Source organism: Cydia strobilella, chromosome Z, assembly GCF_947568885.1.
Source record: "Cydia strobilella chromosome Z, ilCydStro3.1, whole genome shotgun sequence".
Lineage (NCBI taxonomy): Eukaryota > Metazoa > Arthropoda > Insecta > Lepidoptera > Tortricidae > Cydia > Cydia strobilella.
In genome coordinates, this window is record NC_086068.1 from 34,130,125 (window position 1) to 34,151,609 (window position 21,485).

General features: G+C 38.7%; 1 protein-coding gene across 1 annotated transcript in view; it reads right to left on the minus strand.

Annotated features, from left to right (window-relative positions):
• The window catches only part of LOC134754485 (actin nucleation-promoting factor WASL-like), a 62,822-nt gene that overhangs the window by 38,688 nt on the left and 2,649 nt on the right, over window positions 1–21,485 (minus strand). The window contains exons 2-5 of the mRNA XM_063690819.1: window positions 12,227–12,454; window positions 12,018–12,117; window positions 9,913–10,131; window positions 9,618–9,731 (exon numbers count right to left, since the gene is read on the minus strand). Of these exons, the coding sequence (XP_063546889.1) occupies window positions 9,618–9,731; window positions 9,913–10,131; window positions 12,018–12,117; window positions 12,227–12,454 (661 nt within the window). The remainder of the gene's footprint in view (window positions 1–9,617; window positions 9,732–9,912; window positions 10,132–12,017; window positions 12,118–12,226; window positions 12,455–21,485) is intronic.

Below are 21,485 nucleotides of genomic sequence, written 5' to 3' on the forward strand. Positions count from 1 at the left end.
ACATGGTGCGAGTTTCTCGCACATTTTGGGGCGAGAAATCGTATGACATTATCGTATGCAATAATCGCCAGGCGAGTATCGTATAAAAATGTTTACATTCATGCGAGAAATATAAACTCGCCTACGATTATGTCATTCGATACTCGCACGGAGATTATCGCCAGGTGAAATAGTTTACACGAGGAGCCGCATTCTAGGGAGATATTTGCTTACGATTTCTTGACTCGTCTAAACTCGTTCTCGTATGACATTTTTTCACGTACGTGCGAGTATCGCACGAATCGGTCCGAACCGATTTTCATCCGAGTTTTGCCAGTCAACTTACGTGATTAGTTGCTAATCATTTAGCAACGGTATGCGTATACTGTAAATATTCGCAATAATATTTCTTGTTTCTCACATTATTTTTACAAGCTTTTATTTAACTTGCAAATGTTTGTTTGTTTAAATATGTTTGTTCTGGTCAAATCTTGCAAATTTAACCCATTTCCCATTATTTGATTGAGCTGAAAATTCCTATACATATGTGAGTTGGGTGACAATGTAATATTATGGTACCATTGAACTGGTCTGACCATAGACACAGGAGGTGGCCATGGGAACTCTATAAAACAACGCAACCTAGATGTGTTTGGGTTCTTTAAAATTCTCTCGATGAGTATTAGTTGTCTGTTAAAAGAAAAGTACAGTCAGCGATAATATATTCTGCCAAAAATGTTTTTTTTTTAACACAAACAAATTAATTTAATGATTTAAATATAATTTAAGTTGCATTTATTTTACTATTGGCTCTTGGCTGAAATGGCGTGACGTTGCCCATAAGAAAAAAAAAGTTGGCGGGAAATAGTTAGCAGCATTCAAGTACCTATATTCAAAGAAAAATTTTGTTGTGCGTTTTGGCGATTAATAAAACATTTAAAATGTAAAAGTAAAGTTTAAAACGTATAAAGTACCGACACAATCAGAACAGCCTCTTGCAATGCCCTCATGATGACGACTGAAAAGCATATAAACTCGAAATACGATTCTCGCATTTAAGTTTTGTTTACAAGGAGACATCCAATCATCAAAGGCGAGGAGATTATCGCCCCTACTTGTACGATATCGTACGTATAGTTTACATTATGCCATATTTTTTCTCGTGCTACGATAATCGCATGGTCGAGGCGAGAAACTCGCACCATGTAAATGGGCCTTAACCCATTCGTATCCGAACAGCACCTGGTCGATGCACTGAATGAGGAGTTCATAACCGCGGGCGCCGAGCAGCAGACAAACTCGACCACTATGGTGTTCGAGGCCCAGCTCTAAAACTGTTGCTCTCGTTTATGAGCGGGAGGGCTCAAGTAGTCGTCGGAAATCGCGGCAGCGTGACTTCCTCGGAGTGCCACAAGCTAATGGGGGTGCCCCAGGGATCCTGCCTTTCAAACACCCTCTTCAGCATACTACTAAACGACTTACCGGCTACAATTACTGGCGCCGATATCTACATGTACGCCGACGACGTCACCGCGGTAGTAAGTACGCCCATGAAAAACCAGCTCGAAACGGCCCTAAATAACGTTGTCCGGCAGCTGAACGAGTGGTTCAAGGCCAACGGACTTGCGCTTAACAAGAATAAGACCTTTAAAAACTGTAATAGATGTCATATATTAAAGAAAAAGTGACGAAGCCCTCCAGTGGTGAAGGCCGGATTCGACTTCGTCACTTTTTCTTTAATATATGACATCTATTACAGTTTTTAATTTATATATAGTAGTGTGACTACTTAAAAAAACACAAATCAAAATATTTAATAAAATAATTTGATTTGTTCCCAAACTTGTTCAAGAATAAGACCTGTTTTATGTCAGTGAAACTCAACGGCCATCCCAGCGAGAGCCTGCAAGTGTGTGCAGACGATGCCCCTATACAGCAAGTGTCCTGTACACGCTTGCTCGGATTCCACCTGGACAGTGCGCTGACTTGGGAGAGGCACATAGAAGAAAGTGTGTGATCAACTTGGACGCGCCTGTTTCGCACTGCGTCGACTGGCGCGCACCGCCGGGAGGACCACGGTGCGAGAATGCTACTTCGCGACGGTCCACTCCGTGTTGACGTATGGTGTGGAGCTTTGGGCCCGAGCCGCGGACTGGTATCGCGTTTTCTCAATGCAAAAGCGAGCACTCCGCGGTATGGCAGGTAAACCGAACGACGCCCCAGCCCGGGAGCTATTTCTCGAGTTCCAAATCCTACCCCTACCCTGTATACTAATACAGCAAGTAGCGATATTCACACACATCAATCGAGATCAGTTCAAACGCAGGGGCACGAACTCTAAATATCCGCTGCGTAGTAACAAGCACGGAGACCGGCTGGTAGCAGAGCGACACACATTAGCGAAGTCGGCTAAGTCGGTCTATTGCTTCGGACCTTCAGTCTACAATCGATTACCCGATTGCATTAGAAATGCAACTTCCACTGTAGGCTTCAAATCTAAATTAAAAAAGTGGCTTCTTGAGAAGATGTTTTATGAGTATAGTGAGTTTTTCGACATGCCACTAGTGCTTTAATAACTAATACAGGCTAGAGCTGTTAGATGTTAATAATAATTAATATACTGATAATTATAATTTTGTTAATAATTTGAATATTGATAATTTTAATAATTAATTGGATTTATGTAACCTACTAAAAAAAAACGACATGTAACAATTGTTATCAATAAATATTTTCATTTTCATTTTCAAACTGGATATGTGGCGCCAAAAATCACGCGGGTTAGTTTTTATATTTTCCTCGATTGTCTTAACGTACGAGTCATATGCGTTTGCTATACGTACCTTTAGCTCCCTTCGCAAGTCACTAAACAATTGACCGATAACCTCATCTTTAGTGCGTTTCCACTTTCGGTGCAGCCCCGTTTTTCGACGTAGGTCCGTGATGATATCGCCCGTAAACCATACTGGGTATACTTTACTGGGGCTTTTTGGGCGGCGTTTTTTCGGTATACTCTCGTTAAAGTGGCGATACAGAGTCTCATAGAAATTCTCTGTAGCTTTGTTAGCACTTTCATACTCACTAAGTACCTTCTGCCAGTTTTCACTTTGTAGCGACTCATATAGACGGCTGAAATCACCTTTTTTGAAGTTCCAATCACATTCGGCGCCGATATTACTGGGGTCCTGTGCACGTGACTTAGGCGCGGAGCTAACTGAGACATCATAGTGTAGGGTGATAGGCGTCAGGCGGCACAAGATCCATTCCAGCCCTACGCACACTCACCTCTCGAATGGACTCCTGCGCCAAGACCACGTCCAAGATGCCTCCCTTATCATTAACAATATCATTCCTCTCTTTCATTCCACAGTAACAAATAAAGTATTGATAATAATTCACAATATTAACCGAAGCACTATTTAAGTTCAAGTAGCCCAAGATAAATATGGGACAATCAAGACGACTGCAGACGGTTTCCACTTTACAGAACCAATCCATACACTGATTGTCAGTAGCACTAGGTTTAATTTAACTACACACGAAGATACGGAGACCATTGATGGTTAAGCAGGCCCAGAGGTCTTCACCGCAGTCGGTCTCTAAGTCGTGCCGTCGTTGCATAGTGATGTGCGAGCGAGCAGCTAGCAGTACACCGCCGCAAGGTGTTCCGCGGTCTCGCCGCAGTACGCTGCAGTCCTGGTTCTCTACTTCCGCATCCTCCACTGTGCTATCGGGAAAGCTTTCAGTGACCGCTATTACGTCATTCTCAAGCAAGGCTAAGTTTTGTTTCCATTTAACCAATTTTGTCTTCAGTCCGCGAACGTTTTGATAGACGAGTTGTAAGGTTTGTCGGCGTTTGGGAGCACTAGAGCGAGATACATGGTTGTCGTTAAGTTTTTTGGCTGGTAGCGGGTGTGATAGGCACGGAGTCGTTAAGCTTTGAACAGGAGTCGTTGTCTCGTTGTTCACCCCGCTGTAGGCGGGGATGCGCTGGAAACCTATTTGTGTTCGACATTGCGCTTGTAGTGTTACTTTTTTGCGTCTCTTGTGTCCTTGCATGGGAATTGCGAGAATTCTGCTTCCAGGCTTTTACGCAGACACCCTCGGGCCAATTTTCAGGCACCAATACCAAGGACGTAAGTTTCCATGGAACGCCTAACTTAAAAGATGCGTAATCGCCACGAGCTTTCAATGCCTCCACGGTACAGTCAGCTTTGCATTGGAACATGGATTCCATATTTTCTGGAACCTTGTTGTTCCGATGTGCCTTTCTTCAGGTAGTACACATGCAAGTATTGAGGTCTTTCTGCTGCTTCTAGGCCACTAGCAGTGGTCCTGGCTCTTCCCTTAAGTACCGTGGAGTATAGCTGTTGCATAATAAGGCACGCTGGTGACTTTTCTTCTTCTGGCATATCTATCCCCTGAGTAGATTTTTGTTTATCAACCTGTGTTGGTTCCAACGAGTCATGGTGTTCTGGTCTGTCTGTGGTGGACTCCTTCTTCTTGTTCTTTTTGTTTTTCTTCTTCCTAACCGCTTTGGATGCAGTGCCGGTCTTCGTTTTTGAAGTTCTCGGTGTAGGGTTTTCAGCTACAACAGATACCGGTGGAGTCGGTGTGATATTATTTGCAGAGACAAGCGTTGAGAGTTCTGGTCCATTCGGTTGACTCCCATGACGCTATTCAACAACCTCTGACTCATGGTCACCTGCTCCAACGAGTTTATATTATCCGAAAGACCTGTTATTTTCTCCATCAGTGAACTAGTTAACATTGCACTTTGCTGGCTTATTACTCTCTGCAATTCTTCGTGTACAATATTTCGAATTAAAAGATAAGATAAAAAAAGATAAAAAATGTTTTTATTGCACAGAACGAATACAATTGTAGTACATAGTAGGTACATATCACAAATTACAGAAAAGAGTTGGTGCATAACTGAATTGACATTCGGAGGTTCCAGGAGTCCCCGCACTAGGCTAGGCCTGTATCGCGGGAGACCAGATGTACATTTTTATGTCATGCGAGTTAACTAGAATAATATTTTTACAATTGAGGACAAAAATGAGATTCAGGTTTATATACCTGGATTAAGATTTTTACAATTGAGGACAAAAATGAGATTCAGGTTTATATACCTGGAATAAGATAAATACAATTTCTGTTATTAGTTATTACATTATTGCTATTAAATTTGTTTCTAGGTACAACTTTAGTTTAGTTCAATTATATTCGAATGATATTTAGTCTAATCTAGCTAGTTTTATATCTATTACAGTTATGTGTTACACAGTTTTATAAAGTTACGGTATTTTAGTCTAATTTAGTTAGTTTTATATCTATTGCAGTTTTGTGTTAAACAATTTTATAAAGTTACAATATTTTAGTCTAATTTAGTTAGTTTTATATCTATTACAGCTTTGTATTAAACAATTTTATAAAGTTACAATATTTTAGTCTAATTTAGTTAGTTTTGTATTTATAACAGTTTTGTGTTAAACAATTTTCAAAAGTAATGTCTCAGTCTCATCATAATCAAGTGTTGATAACCAGCTAAAAAGTAACTTCTTAGCCACCTGCACAGTGCAACCGATTAATTCGCTCTGGAGCTTTACGGCCGTATTATAAATCGAAGAGCAGAGGACGTCGCCAAATCGTCTCCCAAAAGCCGTGTTAACCCACGGGATAGGTAACTTAAACACGCGTTTAGCAAGTAATTTCTCATAATTTTCAGACTTAACGGCTTTTTTGTGAATGGAAAGACAGACTTTATGTATGTAGAGCTGGCGGACTGTAAGTACTTTAGCATCTTGGTAAAGGCTGTTTGTCGGATATCGAAAGGGCTTTTTGAGCATTACCTTCAAGACCGAACGTTGAGCTCTTTCAGCCATTATGATAAACGTCTTGGCGGCAGTACCCCATACTGAGATGGCGTATGTGATTAGAGACTGACATATAGATATATATATATTCTTTAAAAGTTTCAAGTCTGCGGAATGTCTAAGTTTCTTAAATATATACATCGTTTTCCTAATTCTGTTGGAGAGGCACTTTATATGGGCTTTGAAATTTAAATTTTCGTCTAAAAGTAAGCCGAGATATTTTATAGAGTCGGTACGACATATTACTTCACAGGTACATGATAAGTTACTGACATTATTGCAATTATGAGTTTTGATTGAGTCTCTAGCATTAGAGGGGCTGGAAGCGGCAGATTTATGAAAACACAGGAATTTAGTCTTTTTACTATTTAAGGTTAGAAGGTTATCTCGGAGCCAGCAGGCGATGTTACTCATACCCTTTTCTGCTGCAGTAAAAACACTCTCCCAAGTGTCGCCTTTAAAAAGGATCACTGTATCATCGGCATAGCAGATTATTTCCGCTTGGGAAAGGGGAATGTTGTGAATGTCATTAATGTAGATTAAAAATAATGTGGGGCCAAGCACGCTCCCCTGCGGAACCCCAAAATCCACCCTGTCCAGCTCGCTCTTGTGGCAGTCCGCTTTAACTAGTTGCCTTCTGCCAGATAGATAACTATCGAACCAGGCCAGTGACACGCCCCGTATCCCCAATTTTTCAAGCTTATGAAGGAGTATTGGTCTAGACACCGTGTCAAAGGCCTTGGCCAAGTCCAAGAAGACGCCGATGCAGTTTATGTTATTGTCCAAGTTGGCAGATATTAGATTGACCAAGAGCGAGATGGCATCCTCAGTGGACTTGCGAGACCTAAAGCCAAATTGTCTCTCAGAGAGTACTCCGCTCCTTTCTAAGAACCTGACGAGTCTTTTATTGACTAGTTTCTCTAAAATCTTCGAAAGGACACTAAGTAGGGATATAGGTCTATAGTTGCAAGGTTCATTTTTAGGTCCGTCCTTATATATGGGGGTGATAGATGCTATTTTCCACAGTTCTGGAAAGTGACCCGTACTTAAACTTAGGTTATAAATATGTGCTAGTGGTTGCAATATTAGGTGGCCAACAGACTTGATCAGGTCGCCGCTGACCCCATCCAGGCCAGGTGCACTATTCTTTTTAAGCTGTGAAATAATACTTTTGATTTCATTGACATTTGTAGGGTGCATGAAGAAGGACTCGGAAGGACTTTCTCTTATATTTACTTTGGCGGCTAAAGTCTTCTCAGCGACCCCAGTTTGAGCAAAAATTCTATCTGCAAGCTTTTTACCCGCCGACGAGAAGAAGTTATTGCACCTATTCAGAGACTGCTTGGGGTCATTGGGATCAATCAAGTCAGCGTGTTGAGTCGGTTTCTTTGGGATGTTGCATATATTTCTTATCGCACTCCACAGCTTCTTAGGGTCTTTGTTGTGAGTCACGAGGAGGCTTTGTTCGTGTTCGTGTTTTAGCTTCCTTAGGAGGTTGTTAAATAAATTTTTGTACCGGATGTAAGTTACTTTTGAAAATTCGTCATTTGGATTTTGCCTTGCCTTTAAGTGTAATTACATCTGGAGATTCTGAAGTAAAAGATCATTCTGGTAAATCTGGTATGCCATATTGCCTAGGCTTCCGAAAGGTGACATTCTCGGTAATATGAGATTCATACTGAGTTATTTCAGTTAGGATATTGTCACGGATGGTGTCATTAATCAAAGACTTATAGACGGAAATAACCGTATTATCTAATTGTGTATTGATATCAAGCTGACTACGGACTGGAGTCCCGTCATGACAGAAATAGAATAGTCATTTTGTACGTACAGTCTGGCAAAAAAGAGTAGATATTAAAAAGAGGCAACACTGTAGTGTTGTCCCTTTCAAATCAGTCTAAGAAAAACGGGACGACACTACAGTGTTGCCACTTTTTATTTCTACTCTTTTTTGCCAGACTGTACGGGCGCGGCGCACACCCTCCCACTTCCTCGACCTCCGAATGCACGGAATTGGCGCGCGGACAGTATATCTGTGCGGACGATGCTTGTAACATTATAATATCCAACTAACATGCGAGATTTGTCAAAATGGTATGCAATTGACATTTCATTTCGAATAAAACATCATCTCGACTGATATTAGAATAGAGGTCAGAATATAATAATAATCATTTAATTTTCGGTGTACCTACTGATTATCAGTCCGCCGGACGTTACCAGTTAGAACAAAAATTTGACAGTTCCGAAACTTTCCGAAAATTTCATTAGTGTCAAAAGGGTCTCTACGTGTTGGCTTCGGCTCCGCGCACGCCTCCCAAAGGCCCGGAACACCATTAATCCGTGGTGGGAAAACTTAAATATTAAATTTTTTGGATATTTGAATTGTGTTGATTATTTTTACATGGTTTTATTTTATTTTACTTTAATTGATGATTATTATTTAAATGAATTGTTATTCAATTGACGTCGACCTAATTAAATCAATATTAATTATCCTTTCGGCTTTTAAAATTTGTAATTTTATGAATACAATCGCATTACTAAAGTCCAAATAAAACAAACTAGTCACTTCTTGTCGCTGTCCGTCATAGGTTAGCGGGCCTATGACGGCCAGCGACATGTGCTCGATCGACGAATCACAAAACGTAACGAGATTCCTATTGGCTAAAATTACCAAATTATCTACCACTTACGCCGCCGACCGCCGGCGCTTGTACCGACCTGTTCCACATCCGCATTTAGCACCGTTTCGATTTTATGCGGATGCGGATTTTGAAAATAATGCGGAAGTTCCGCGGCTGCGGATGCGAATATTCGCAACATCCCTGGCGCGAAGTATAATGGCAAGTTTTCGGTTTAGGTCAATAAATGGCAGACTACAATGCGCAAGGGAGCATGCAGCAGTACTATAGTGTTCAAATTTTCGATTTCGGTCACGAGGTGGCACAGGCAGTTTTTAGGGTTCCGTACCCAAAGGGTAAAAACGGGACCCTATTACTAAGACTCCGCTGTCCGTCTGTCCGTCCGTCTGTCTGTCACCAGGCTGTATCTCATGAACCGTGATAGATAGACAGTTGAAATTTTCACAGATGATGTATTTCTGTTGCCGCTATAACAACAAATACTAAAAACAGAATAATATAAATATTTAAATGGGGTTCCCATACAATAAACGTGATTTTTTGCTGTTTTTTCCGTAATGGTACGGAAACCTTCGTGCGCGAGTCCGACTCGCACTTGGCCGGTTTTTTATATTATACATTATACTTAAATCAAGGTATTTGTCATACCTTGATTTATATAGTACTAGCTTTTGCCCGCGACTTCGTCTGCGTGGACTTATTAAAAGCAGCTAAAGTAAGTATAGCGCCTGGAAAAATTCTTATAGCAAACATTCAATTTGAGCATATTATGCATACAAATTAGCAGGCACTTCATTAATTATCTCAATTCCACTCCGCTTTTTACTTTCTTAAGAGATGATTTTCGGGATAAAAACTATCCTATGTCCTTCTCAGGGACTCAACCTATCTCTATGCCTAATCTCATCTAAATCGATTCAGCGGTTTAAGCGTTAAGAGGGAACACACAGACAGACAGACAGACAGACAGACTTTCGCATTTATAATATTATATAGTATGGATAAAAACTGTGCCCGCATTAACGATTTTTCATTACTCCGACCGATCGACCGACCGACTTTCAACCGATCGAACATAATTTCCGTTCATTTTCATGTTATTTGGCTGTACCTTTGTTAGCGTCCCACCCGACGTGTGATATGTGCTTGAAGTCTTGTGGAGTTCCAATGTCAGCTTTTGTGATTTTTCTCATCTTTGGTTTCTTGCTGGTATTCTTCAGCATGCCTGTCACAAAAAAAACAGTATGTACCTAATTAATATATGTATATTATTATAGAAAAAATGCTCTACGCTAATTGTACCACGTACACACTGTTAACTGACAGTTCTTAAACCTTATTGGAAGGACATAAGGTACTCCTTTGGTCAGTTAACATCGTAAAATAAAAGTTTCTGTGAGATTTACCAGAGGATATAGATTTGAGAGGTGGTGCGTGCACGGGCTGGTGGTGCTGCACGGGCTGGTGGTGCTGCACGGGCGCGGGCGCGGGCGCTTGCGCGTGCGCGGGGGCGGGCGCGGGCGCGGGCGCCGGCGGCGGGCCGGGCGGCGCGGGCGGCACGCCGTTGTGACGCGCCGACTGCTGGCTGTTGACGCGCGACGCCAGCATCGACCGCTGCCGTCGCTCTGCCACAATCAAATAAAAATTTGAAACCCCGGCACACTCATCTCAACCTCGAAATATCTCTGCTTTTACTTATTTCGATGCAGTAAGCTGCCAAATTGTAAACATAAAAAATATAATTATTATTTACGTTTTAAATCACATACGGTATGAAATCAGGTACGAGAATGGCAGTAGGTTTTATCAAACGCATATATATAATACTAAATATTTAAGAAAATAAATGTATGCCTTTAATTTACCTGATTGAAGATAGTGTCAAAGTTGGAGGCCTAGCGGGCGTAAAGGGCGTGCGAAATTCATTCGCGGGTTCAAACCCCGGCTCGTACCAATGAGTCTTTCGGAACTTATGTATGAAATATCATTTGATATTTACCAATAGCTTTTCGGTGAAGGAAAACATTGTGAGAAAACCGGGCTAATCCCAATAAGGCCTAGTTTATCCTTTGGGTTGAAAGGTCAGATGGCAGTCGCTTTCGTAAAAACTAGTGCGTACGCCAATTTTCGGGATTAGTTGTCATGCGGACCCCAGGCTCCCATGAGCCGTGGCAAAAATCGGACAAGTGCGAGTCGGATTCGCCCACCGAGGGTTCCGTACAAATTTAACATATCTTATTCTATTTATATATATATATATATATATTTATTTTCAAATTGGTAGTTTTGAGATTTTTCCCTGTAACGGCGTTATTTTTCCTGTATACCGTATACGGGTTTTATCGAATACCGTAGTGACAGCAAAATTTGTAAGGAAGCGTTCAAAGTTGTTCACACGGCGTGTAAGCGGGAAAGCCGTCTAGCCGTGTGAACGATTTTGAACGTTTCTATACAAATTTTGCTGTCACTACGGTATTCGATAAAATCCCGTATACGGTACACGGGAAAAATTAACGCCGTGTGAACCTAGCCTAAGACGATATTACTTGCCAAATTTCATAGTTCTAGGTCAACGGGAAGTACCCTATACATTATGATTCCCTTGAGTGTCCAAATATATATACGTTTACACGCCCAAGATTCCATTTTTCGAACCACTCGCGGTTCAATTAGGGATTATTTGGCTTGCTCGGGTATCAATATTAGCACGAAAGGTAAACAACAACTTTGCCCCCTTGTTAAAACAAATAACTATTTTTGCGGCATAAACGGCCGTACCCTTGTTTACGTTAACGAAGTTTTTACAGCTTTAAGGGACCGTAGAGGAGCAAGCGCATTGTTTGCCTGTCAGTCACTCACAACTATATATTACATTGGAGAAGTAGAAGTCATTCAATATCTCGTTATCGCACGATAATGTGCAACTTGTACAATTTTCAATGACATTTCTATGGTGTTATGAGAGATGGATTGTTCACAGTTTTAACCTTTTCGCCGCCATGGACTTGATATAAAGTCAGTACATTTCGTGCCCCACACGCCACTACTTTGTGTATATGTTATACGGGTTGTCTACGTGCAATGTTTGACATGGCGTTCATAACACTTTATTACTAAAAGGTTTATATTGGGCACATAATGCATATAGATTGTTAGCCAAGAGTTAAAAAGGACCAGTGGTTTTTTGACGACCCAACGAACAATTTGTGCCCAATAGTTCGTGCGGAAATAGATGCTTTGAAAATGTGTTTATAAAAATTTCATTTTAGGCAGAAATCGATAAATTTTAATCGTATTATAAACTGCACATGTATTTTACTTCCTTTGTATTCGAAAAGAAACAAGTACAACTAGGACATAAGCACCCATTTGCTGTCGAGCATAGTAAATCTCAAAGAATCTCGGGTGCTTTATTATTGTATTACCTTCATCATAAAATGGTTAACAAACTACTATTCCACTTTTGAAAGTACAGGCATCGCATTAATGTACAAATAATACATGATCAAACCTTCACGCTTTTGCTTCCTTAATTCAATCTTCTCAATGAGGATATTTCTGAGGACCTTAGCTTCATCTTCATTGGCAAAATTAAAAGCTGTCATATAGTCCTGAAAGTTAACAAATACATTTTGTAACAGTCTAAACTATTTCTCAAAAACAATCTCAAACATATTCAAAACGATTTTTTTCCATTAAAACAAAAAGCAAAGTGCTTACTTCGGCTTCAAATGTATGCAAATAAGGCCTCGGGTTTTTATATTCTATCTGCAAGTACACTTCATGTTCCCATATCATTGCCTTTCTGTAGAGGCAGTAAATGCGGAAGAAGTACGACCGCTTGCTGTTGTCCTTCACCAAGCACAAGATGCCAGTATCCTTTTTCTTCCATTCTGAATGTGCTGGTCCCTCAGTGGTAAACAACTGAACTACTGCCGTCGCTAAACTCTGCAATCACATAACAAGGACTCTATTATCTACGTACGTATCAAATTTAGCTGTGCCGCATTTGGCAAATATATGGACCGGAATCTATTTAATACATAGTTTTGCCATAAATTCTGTCTCAAAGTTAATTGGCACTAGCCCAGAGACTATGATTTCAAAGATTCAATTAAGTTTTATATATCATCATCATCATCATCCCCCAACCGTTTAAAGTAATTTTACAGTACCAAGAGGTATCAAACATTCGAACACTTTGGATAAGAATCTTTCTAGTACATACCTAACTAATAATGTTGTTTTATTTAATGTCTTAGGCTTAAAGTTAGTAGACCCTTCAAAACCAAACAATACCAGGTAACGGGGACACTAATGTTTAAATGTTGGGAAATGTGATATGACTATTGCATAATACCTATAAACCTACATTATTATCTACCTACCTACCTACTTATATAACCTACCTACCTATTTAATATTACTTACATATCCATTAAATTTCTATTTCCTTATCACAAATGTATCGAAATCTGAGCTCGTGCTAAATTGAACCCTACCATTTTGTGAAAGGGTTCCAAGCAATTGTAGGAAAAATGTTGCCACAATTTGCCTTGCCTTTATAAAAGGCCCAAAGTTTGGTAAATAATTTAAATAAATGAGAGTTTGGAGCTTTGGACTTGCTCAGAATTTATAATTTATTGATATTAGACATCCATCCAATGGCTGACTGATTAAAATTTTCTATGTATAGTCTTTGGTATTGTAAGTACCCTTGTTCACCTACAGTTTTGTATTTTATACGACTTACTGTTCATTATCTGTAATTTGAAGGAGGAATAAACTCTTGATTTATTTCAATATATAATTCATATTTCTGAAGGAAATGGAAATTATGTCATGTTCGATTATTTTCATCAAAGGCAATTGGGCTTTGAGAACCTAAAAATTTTAATGCACAACTGACTGGGCTATCCGGGAACATATCAAGAATAAGAATAAGAAATATTATCATAATTTGTTGTGATATTTATATTTCTTGTGAGAGTGGCTAAAATAAATTAGTATTTATATTTATAATTGAATTGAATTGAGTAACCCTTAAAGGGTTATTTTTCCTTATGATATTAGAAGGAATGTATTAGTCAACATGTATGGCAATTTACCAAACTGCCTGCAAAAGGAAAAAAATTCCGTTCTAACAATATGATATTATGAAATTTATGAACCAAGCTTAAGCTATAGGAAGCTTGTAAGAAGTGTTAATGAAAATAGTATATGCCATGAACCCCCAGATTTGATCTTCATAATAAGGCAGCTGTCTGGATCTTGTCCTTATAAAGGCTGATAGCATTCTTTTGCATATTAGTATAATATGAGTAGGTATGAAGACTATGAAGTGCACTACTGAGTCACTTATTTATTTACTGACTGCCTCTCTTCTGGATAAGGCTACAGAATTTTTGATTAGCAAAGGAATAATAAAAATGACATGCCTCAAAAGGGTTCAGCATATATTATAAGTGTTTGGTACAGACCTTAATCCAAATATTTTATTCCAGCAGCTTCCAGAATAATGTTATTATTTGTAAACAATAAGTCAGCACTTAATTAGCATACAATACTAGAATAAGCTAGTTGATATTTATGTACACGACACAGGACCCCGTCCATGACTGTGACAAGATGCGCTAAATTTGATCCAGATATTTGGGTTTCTTGTTAGGTCAATCTCAGCTGCTAATGTCATTATAAGAAATTAATTAGCTATTAAAAGACATTTCGTGTATTATCATCCCACGGATGACGTGTTTCTGGTCATATATTTAATTCCATTTTATTATTGAATATTCGGTTCTCTTACTTGTCCCACGGACGAAGGGCTTCTTGCTATGCAATGAGCATAGTAATTGAAGTCATTTTAAAAAAGATCTGACCCTCGTTCCACGAACGAGGCACAATGTCGCCACGCGACATGTGGATATTTTTAAGCCAACATCTCCCAGAATGTCCCACGGACAAAGATAACATAACACCATGTCGCCACGCGACATATGGGTATTTTCAAGTCAACCCTTAAACAATGTCCCACAAGGACATAGACAAACTCGTCACACGAGAATGTATAAGAACTAGATACAAAATTGTATAGGTATTTTATAATAAAGGGAGGATAAGTACATAAACTATTGTATCACACCTCCAAGTTTCCCCACGGGAACACTTTTAGCACCTTATAGTAGCAAGAATTTGGAAAATGAAGACTGCTTCAATTATCTCCTGATGATAATGTACTTACGTTCCGATATTTTATAACTTTCACTTTCCATGTGCACTTTGCACCGCATATCGTCTTTTTAGGTATAACTGCATTGATTATTACGGGAAAACTAAGAATTACTCAATAAAACATAAATTGTTCATAAAGCGACATGTGCGTTATATGGCGCGCGAAAAAGATATGAATGTCATCGTGACAGTTGGTAATTTTTTCTTTCATCTCGGCGACTCTAAATTCGCGTCAGATTGGCCAGCGATCGAGACTACTACACTGTTAAAATTATCCAGGACTAAATACGAATATAATGATATCCTTATATGTATCCCGGTTCCCGAGTTTAATTAATAATACCTAATTTTAATGCTAGAAGTAATTTTAATTAATTACTTATTTAAATGTTTGTTTCATAATATCATTGATGTACCATTAGGCAGAGTTTAATGTAATGCTAATGTCGATAAGTAGATTGAGAATCATAGTTCAGGATCAGGTCAGTGTTATAGAAAGCTTGGCGGTAATTGGGGTAAAAATTAAATAGTGTTAAGAGTAACAGGTAATTTTATTTTAAAAAGGCTTCAGGTATAAAAGCTCGAGTACATTGTATGTAACGAACAAAGCACTGCCTTGATTCTTGAATGCCATTGGAACAAGAGTCCAAAATAATGCCACTATACTCGTATGTATCAATGACAAGTGATAAGTGATAAGTGCATAGCAAATAGCAACACATTCACTCCGGCCGACGGCATACTCATGCCGCGGTTTTCCTTTACATGGTACATGTACTGATATTTATCATTTCCCTAGTTATTTTACAGAAAAAAAACCGGCCAAGTGCGAGTCGGACTCGCCCACCGAAAATTCCGTACAAATTTAACTTTTTTTTATTTTTAACAAATGTTTTCCGATTTTTCCCTGTACTTGTAGCGTAAGACAAAATTACGTGCCAAATTTCATAGTTCAAGGTCAACGGGAAGTACCCTATGAATTTTGATTCCCCTGAGAGTGCCGAAATATAAGTTTTTTGGCGACATAAACGGCTATATCTTTTTTTACGTTAACCTAGAAGTTTGATTTTTTCACACGTTCAGGGGGCTGTAGACCTGAGTATATGGTTTTAATTTCAACTCAATACCATCACAAGTTCCCGAGATGGTCTTGACAGACAGACGAACAGACGGGCAACAAAGTGATCCCATAAGGATTCCGTTTTTTCCTTTTGAGGTACGGAACCCTAAAAAAGGATTCTTTTTAATGAAGTGTGCAACTATAATCCATTATTATTATTTCGTAATACCTACGAGGTTAGGAATCTAGTTTTTTGTTGGCAAGACTACTTTTTAAGCCCCGAGCAAAACGAGGGGTATTACTTATACGTTTAACGCCGTCTGTGTGTCTGTCTGTGACATCGTACTCTTAAACGGTCGGACCAATTTTGATGCGGTTCTTTTTTTTACATGAAGCGTAAAAAGCGGGTTTCCTTGCGGTGGTTCTTAGCTATGTTTGATAGAAATTGATCCAGCAGCTTGAAGAGTATGTAGCTCTTTTCCAAAATGACGTAAGGCACTTTTTGGCATGATTAGTTGATTATTGAGATTTAAAAAAAATAAATTAATATGTATTCATATAGTTCATAAAATCCTAAAATAAAAATAAAAAGTACCATTAAACTATATCACCATTATGTCTGAAAATGAAGACAATTAAAATTAAATTATAATCATATTTTTACCTTTGTTATGACACCTTATTCAGTTAATATATTTTTAGAAATGTTTTCAAGGGCTGCTTATTGATTTATTTGTAAATAATTTCAATTTCTATGTAACTTTTCAAGGCAGGTAATATAGATTACCTTTTTGAAAATGTAAGGAATGTAATTAAAAAAATCCAAATTACAATCCTAACAGGTGTATTCTAATTTTAAATATAGGATATGAAATCAATATGAATTATTTGATGTCATTGTACCTAAGCAAGCATTGACTTGATTTTTTTGACTTAGGCATTTCTGCAACACTTGCTGTAGTTTCTATATGAAGGGTACACGGAAAGAACATGTCTAGTCACTTTGACAACATTTTGAGTTATCGCGGTTTGAAAGGAACGATGTGGGTAGTTAACAATATTATTTTCGTGTATAGGTGTTTTTAAAGTGAGACAAAAACGAGTTATATTTATAATTGCAGCGGTAACAGAAGTTGTAACTAATAGTTCATTAAGGGCTCTACATTTTGAGATTAAAATCTCATTTTCCAAAAAAAGTGACTAGACATGTTCTTTCCGTGCACGTGTGTGTGTGTATTGTATTTGATGGTGCTTAAAAGTAATCTTCTTAAAATTTACCCTTAACATTACAGACATATTAACTAGCCTAGAATGTCCTACTTGTGACAAAGTGCAACATTAAGTAAAAAGGTGAATTTTGGAACATAAAATCTCATAGAATAGCATACTTAGCAGTAGCGGGGCGTCCACACAATTAAATTGCTTAGTTTTAGGCAGTTGAGATACTTATGCCACCTGCCAGCTCGGGTAAGTCTGACACATAATCCTTATACTGTATTTTAATGTATTTTATTAACAAATTATTTCCTGTGTAATAACATAGTTGTTCTAAGTATTACCTATTGTTACTAACATATTTAGTTTTAATTAAGGATTAGTTATTTTATTTTATTTTAAATGTAAATGTAATTGTATATGAAATTTTTATTCTGAAATAAATTAATTGAATTAAGCCTATGGAAAGCCTCCAGAGACCGGACAACCCTTTCCGCGATAAAAGCCTTTCAATGGGCGTCCCTTAAACATGGCTAACACATTGAAAGACTTTCCAGTTTCAACTGCAAGCCCATTCATACCCCTACCTTTGACTACCCCTTACCGAAAAGCTTAGCCAAAAATAAGGCTAGCCCCTTAATAAAATAAAATAAGCCTGTCTACTCTAGATCTAGATCTTGATCTGGATCTGTCTAGTTCAGTTCAATAGTGAAAGTAACAGGAAGGGTAACATTCCATAATTTATATATTAAGTAAATCTTTATAGTTCTTGTAAAGTATTAGGTACAGTCGCCATCAGATATATGGGAGCGGTCATGGTGCTCACAACGTGTCACAACTATCTGAACACGCCTCTATTATCAAGGTGTTAGAGTGTATGTTGAGATATTTTTGAGCATCTTGGCTGTTTCAATATTTCTGATGGCGACTGTACACTAGCTATCAAATATTTTTCATACATTTTTAAACCAAAACTTATGATATGGGACATTTTCTATGAAAAGGGACCTTATTGTCGATGGCGCTTACGCCGCACAGCGTCGCGCGGCATTGTATTTATATCGGAACATCGTTAATAATGGCGTCGTTAATAAAATACCACATACCTATGGTATGGTCGAGTTCACAAACATCATTACAAGCCAACATTCCAATAATATATTTACACGACCTTATATACAATGTGTTACGAGGCATTTAAATACTAGCTGTTGCCCGCGACTTCGTACGCGTGGATTCGTATGTTGATGCTTGGTGGTTATATAAGTCTTACATGAGCATAGAACATTATGCAGCAAAATATATCAGTAGGGACGGTTAATTATTGGTTAATAATTATACAATGCATGAAATTTGTCTTTCACAAACTACGAAGTTTCAAGCCCCTAACTAAAAAAATGTTCTCGATACCCACTCAACCCTCTTAGAAGATTTTCAAGTCCACTACTTATTTAAAAAAAATGTTCAGCCCCGATCCAAACTTTATTAATATAAATTTCAAAAACGGTGAAATCAGTTTTCGTATATTTTAAAATTATGCCCTTTTACCAAGTTTCAAGCTTCTACCTTAAAAGAAAACTTGTACCACATATAAACTTACATCCCCTTTCTAACCCCCTTACTAGTGAATTTCTAAGAATGTTGAATTTTTTATTTTTTTTATTTTTATTTTTTAAATATATTTACACGGCATCACAGCATAGGCCAATACACCGAATAATGAAACTAGTTACAGGTATACAAATTACAAATACAAAATATATATAAAGTAAAATACAGATAGTCATATTAAGTCAAATGCAAGTGCTGGAAAGCCTATCATCCTTCATCTCACAAAACCTCAGACACTCCTTGCACACATTCGCCATCTCCACGCAAACAAGTCGCACTCTGGTGCTGATGTCAGGAGTGCATTGAGCAGCGATAACGCGCGGAGGAGTGGCGAGTTTCTGTGCGATACTGTGCGCGCTGCCGGCACAGCTAATAGTGGACGCGTTCGCGGCCTCAAGCAGACTCGAGGAATATCCGGGACGTACAACCTCAGGACTCCAGCTACCAGTTCCGGGCAGTCCGAGTCACCGCGCAATATGCGACAAGCCGTAGTCAGCAAGATGTTGTTGCGCCTTACCTCTAGAGAATTACCTAGGTATATCCAAGGCAGCCTAGTAAGAATTTTGTTGGGTACAAAAAGGGGTTAGTACCCATACCTTTTTTTTACAGAAATCTCAAAAAGGCCTTTTGGATTTTCTCTAGAAGTAAGGCATATGAGGACTCGTACGGGTTCCAAATAATAGATGAAGCCTCAAGCTTGCTCCTCACTAAGGCGTTGAAAACCATCGCAATGGCCCCAGTGTCTCGGAAATCCTTGACATTGCGGATCACGAACCCTAGTTTTTGAAAACAACCTTTGGCGAGTGTCTGCATATGCTCATGAAAAGTAAGGCGCTCATCAAAAACCACTCCAAGATCTTTGACAGAGAAAACTCTATCAATAGTCTCGGTCCCCAGTGTGTACTGGGCAAGAAGAGGGGTAGAGGAACGACTCAATGTACATACACAACACTTCGCTGTGTTAAAAAGAAGCTTGTTTGCAATACTCCAGTTGACCACCGAAGCAATATCGTCTTGCAAAGAGGCACAGTCTACGCTACTCTTAACCTCATAAATGAGTTTCAAGTCGTCGGCATATAGCAAACATTTTGCATACTTGACGACCGATTCCAAGTCGTTAATCATTATCCCAAATAAGAAGGGACCCAGTATCGAGCCCTGACTTACGCCAGATCTGGTATGGTACGGAGCTGAAATAAAACACCCATGTCGAACATACTGTTTTCGATCGCGCAGATAACTGGCGAAAAGAGCTAATAACTTTGGCGAGAAGCCTAAAGCATCCAGCTTACTCATCAACACGTCGTTGTCTACGCGATCGAAAGCCTTTTTAAAATCGAAATACACGACGTCCACCTGGTTACCCCTGTCGAGATACTCAGAGATAGTGTCTGTCAATATTAAGAGGTTGGTGTTAACAGAGCGATTTGCTCTGAATGCTGGGAGTTGGACAAAAAGGGTTTTAACTGAACTGCTAATATTTTATGGACGATAGACTCAAATAACTTCGCCAATGTTGACAGTACAGCTATAGGTCTGTAGTTGTCAACACTGGCAATGTCACCAGTCTTCGGGATTGGCGTAACCCTTGTGGTCTTCCACAGCTTCGGATATGTTCCAGTCGAGAGTGCTAAATTATACATAAAATGAATAGGAAATTTTAGCTGGTCTATGCATCCTTTGACTATATACGCTGGAATCTTGTCAGGTCCAATAGAACTACTAGCTTTAAGTCTCTTTATACCAGCAATCACCTCCTGAATAGATATGTTTGTAATATTAATACATTGCGTCGAACCCGTCTGGCTATAGTTTTGAAGCGAATTTACATCTAGTCGAGGGTAATCAGACAGAAAGACGCTAGAGAAAAACTTAGAGAAAGCTTCAGCTGCTTCGACACCAGTAAATCGCTGCCCTTCTAACAAGACTTCATTAGCAAATCCACCCCTGGACTTAAGAGTATTAACATGCTGCCAGAACGAGCGAGGGTCACTTTTCACCTTACTCTGAACTTGATCCACGTAGCTATCATACGCCGAGGCAATTCTATGTTTAATATCTTTCCTAAGCTGTGCAAACTCGTTGTATGCATCCAAATTATTGGTAGCCTTCCAGGTCCGGTGGACTACACACACACTACACTAGCTTTCCGCGCTATGTCAGCAATCAGGTCAGCTGTGTACCATACTAGATAGCGTCTGCCAGAAATAACTTTTTTTAGGGTTCCGTACCCAAAGGGTAAAAACGGGACCCTATTACTAAGACTCCGCTGTCTGTCTGTCCGTCTGTTGTTATCTTACACAATGCTAAGAAGTTTCAAAGCATTTGTAATAGATTCAAACTTTCAACCCCTTTTTTAACCCTTTTAAGAGATGAATATTTAAAAACGCTTATATTTCTTTTCTTGTATTCTAATAATATGCCTTTATACAAAGACAGAAGTGCCACACTAAAAAAAGGTTTGATCTCCATACAAACTTTCAACCCATATTTTACCACCTTGGGGGATGAATTTTCAAAAATGCTGAAATTAGTTTCTTCTCTTTTTATTAAATATCTTTCTACGAAGTTTCAAGTACCTAGCTAAAAATAAAATTAGGACCCCTACAAACTTTCAACCTCTTTTTAACCACTTTAGGGGATGAATTTTTAAAAACGCTGAAATTTATTTTCTTCTATTCTAATAATATGCCTTTATACAAATATTCAAGGCCGGCACTCAAAAAAATGTTTGACATTCATACAAAATTTTAACCCAATGGCACCACCTTAAGGGATGAATTTTCAAAAACGCTTAAATCAGTTTTCTTCTCTTTTAATGAAATACTTTTACAATGCATGTGCTCGATAAGTGCGTTTCCT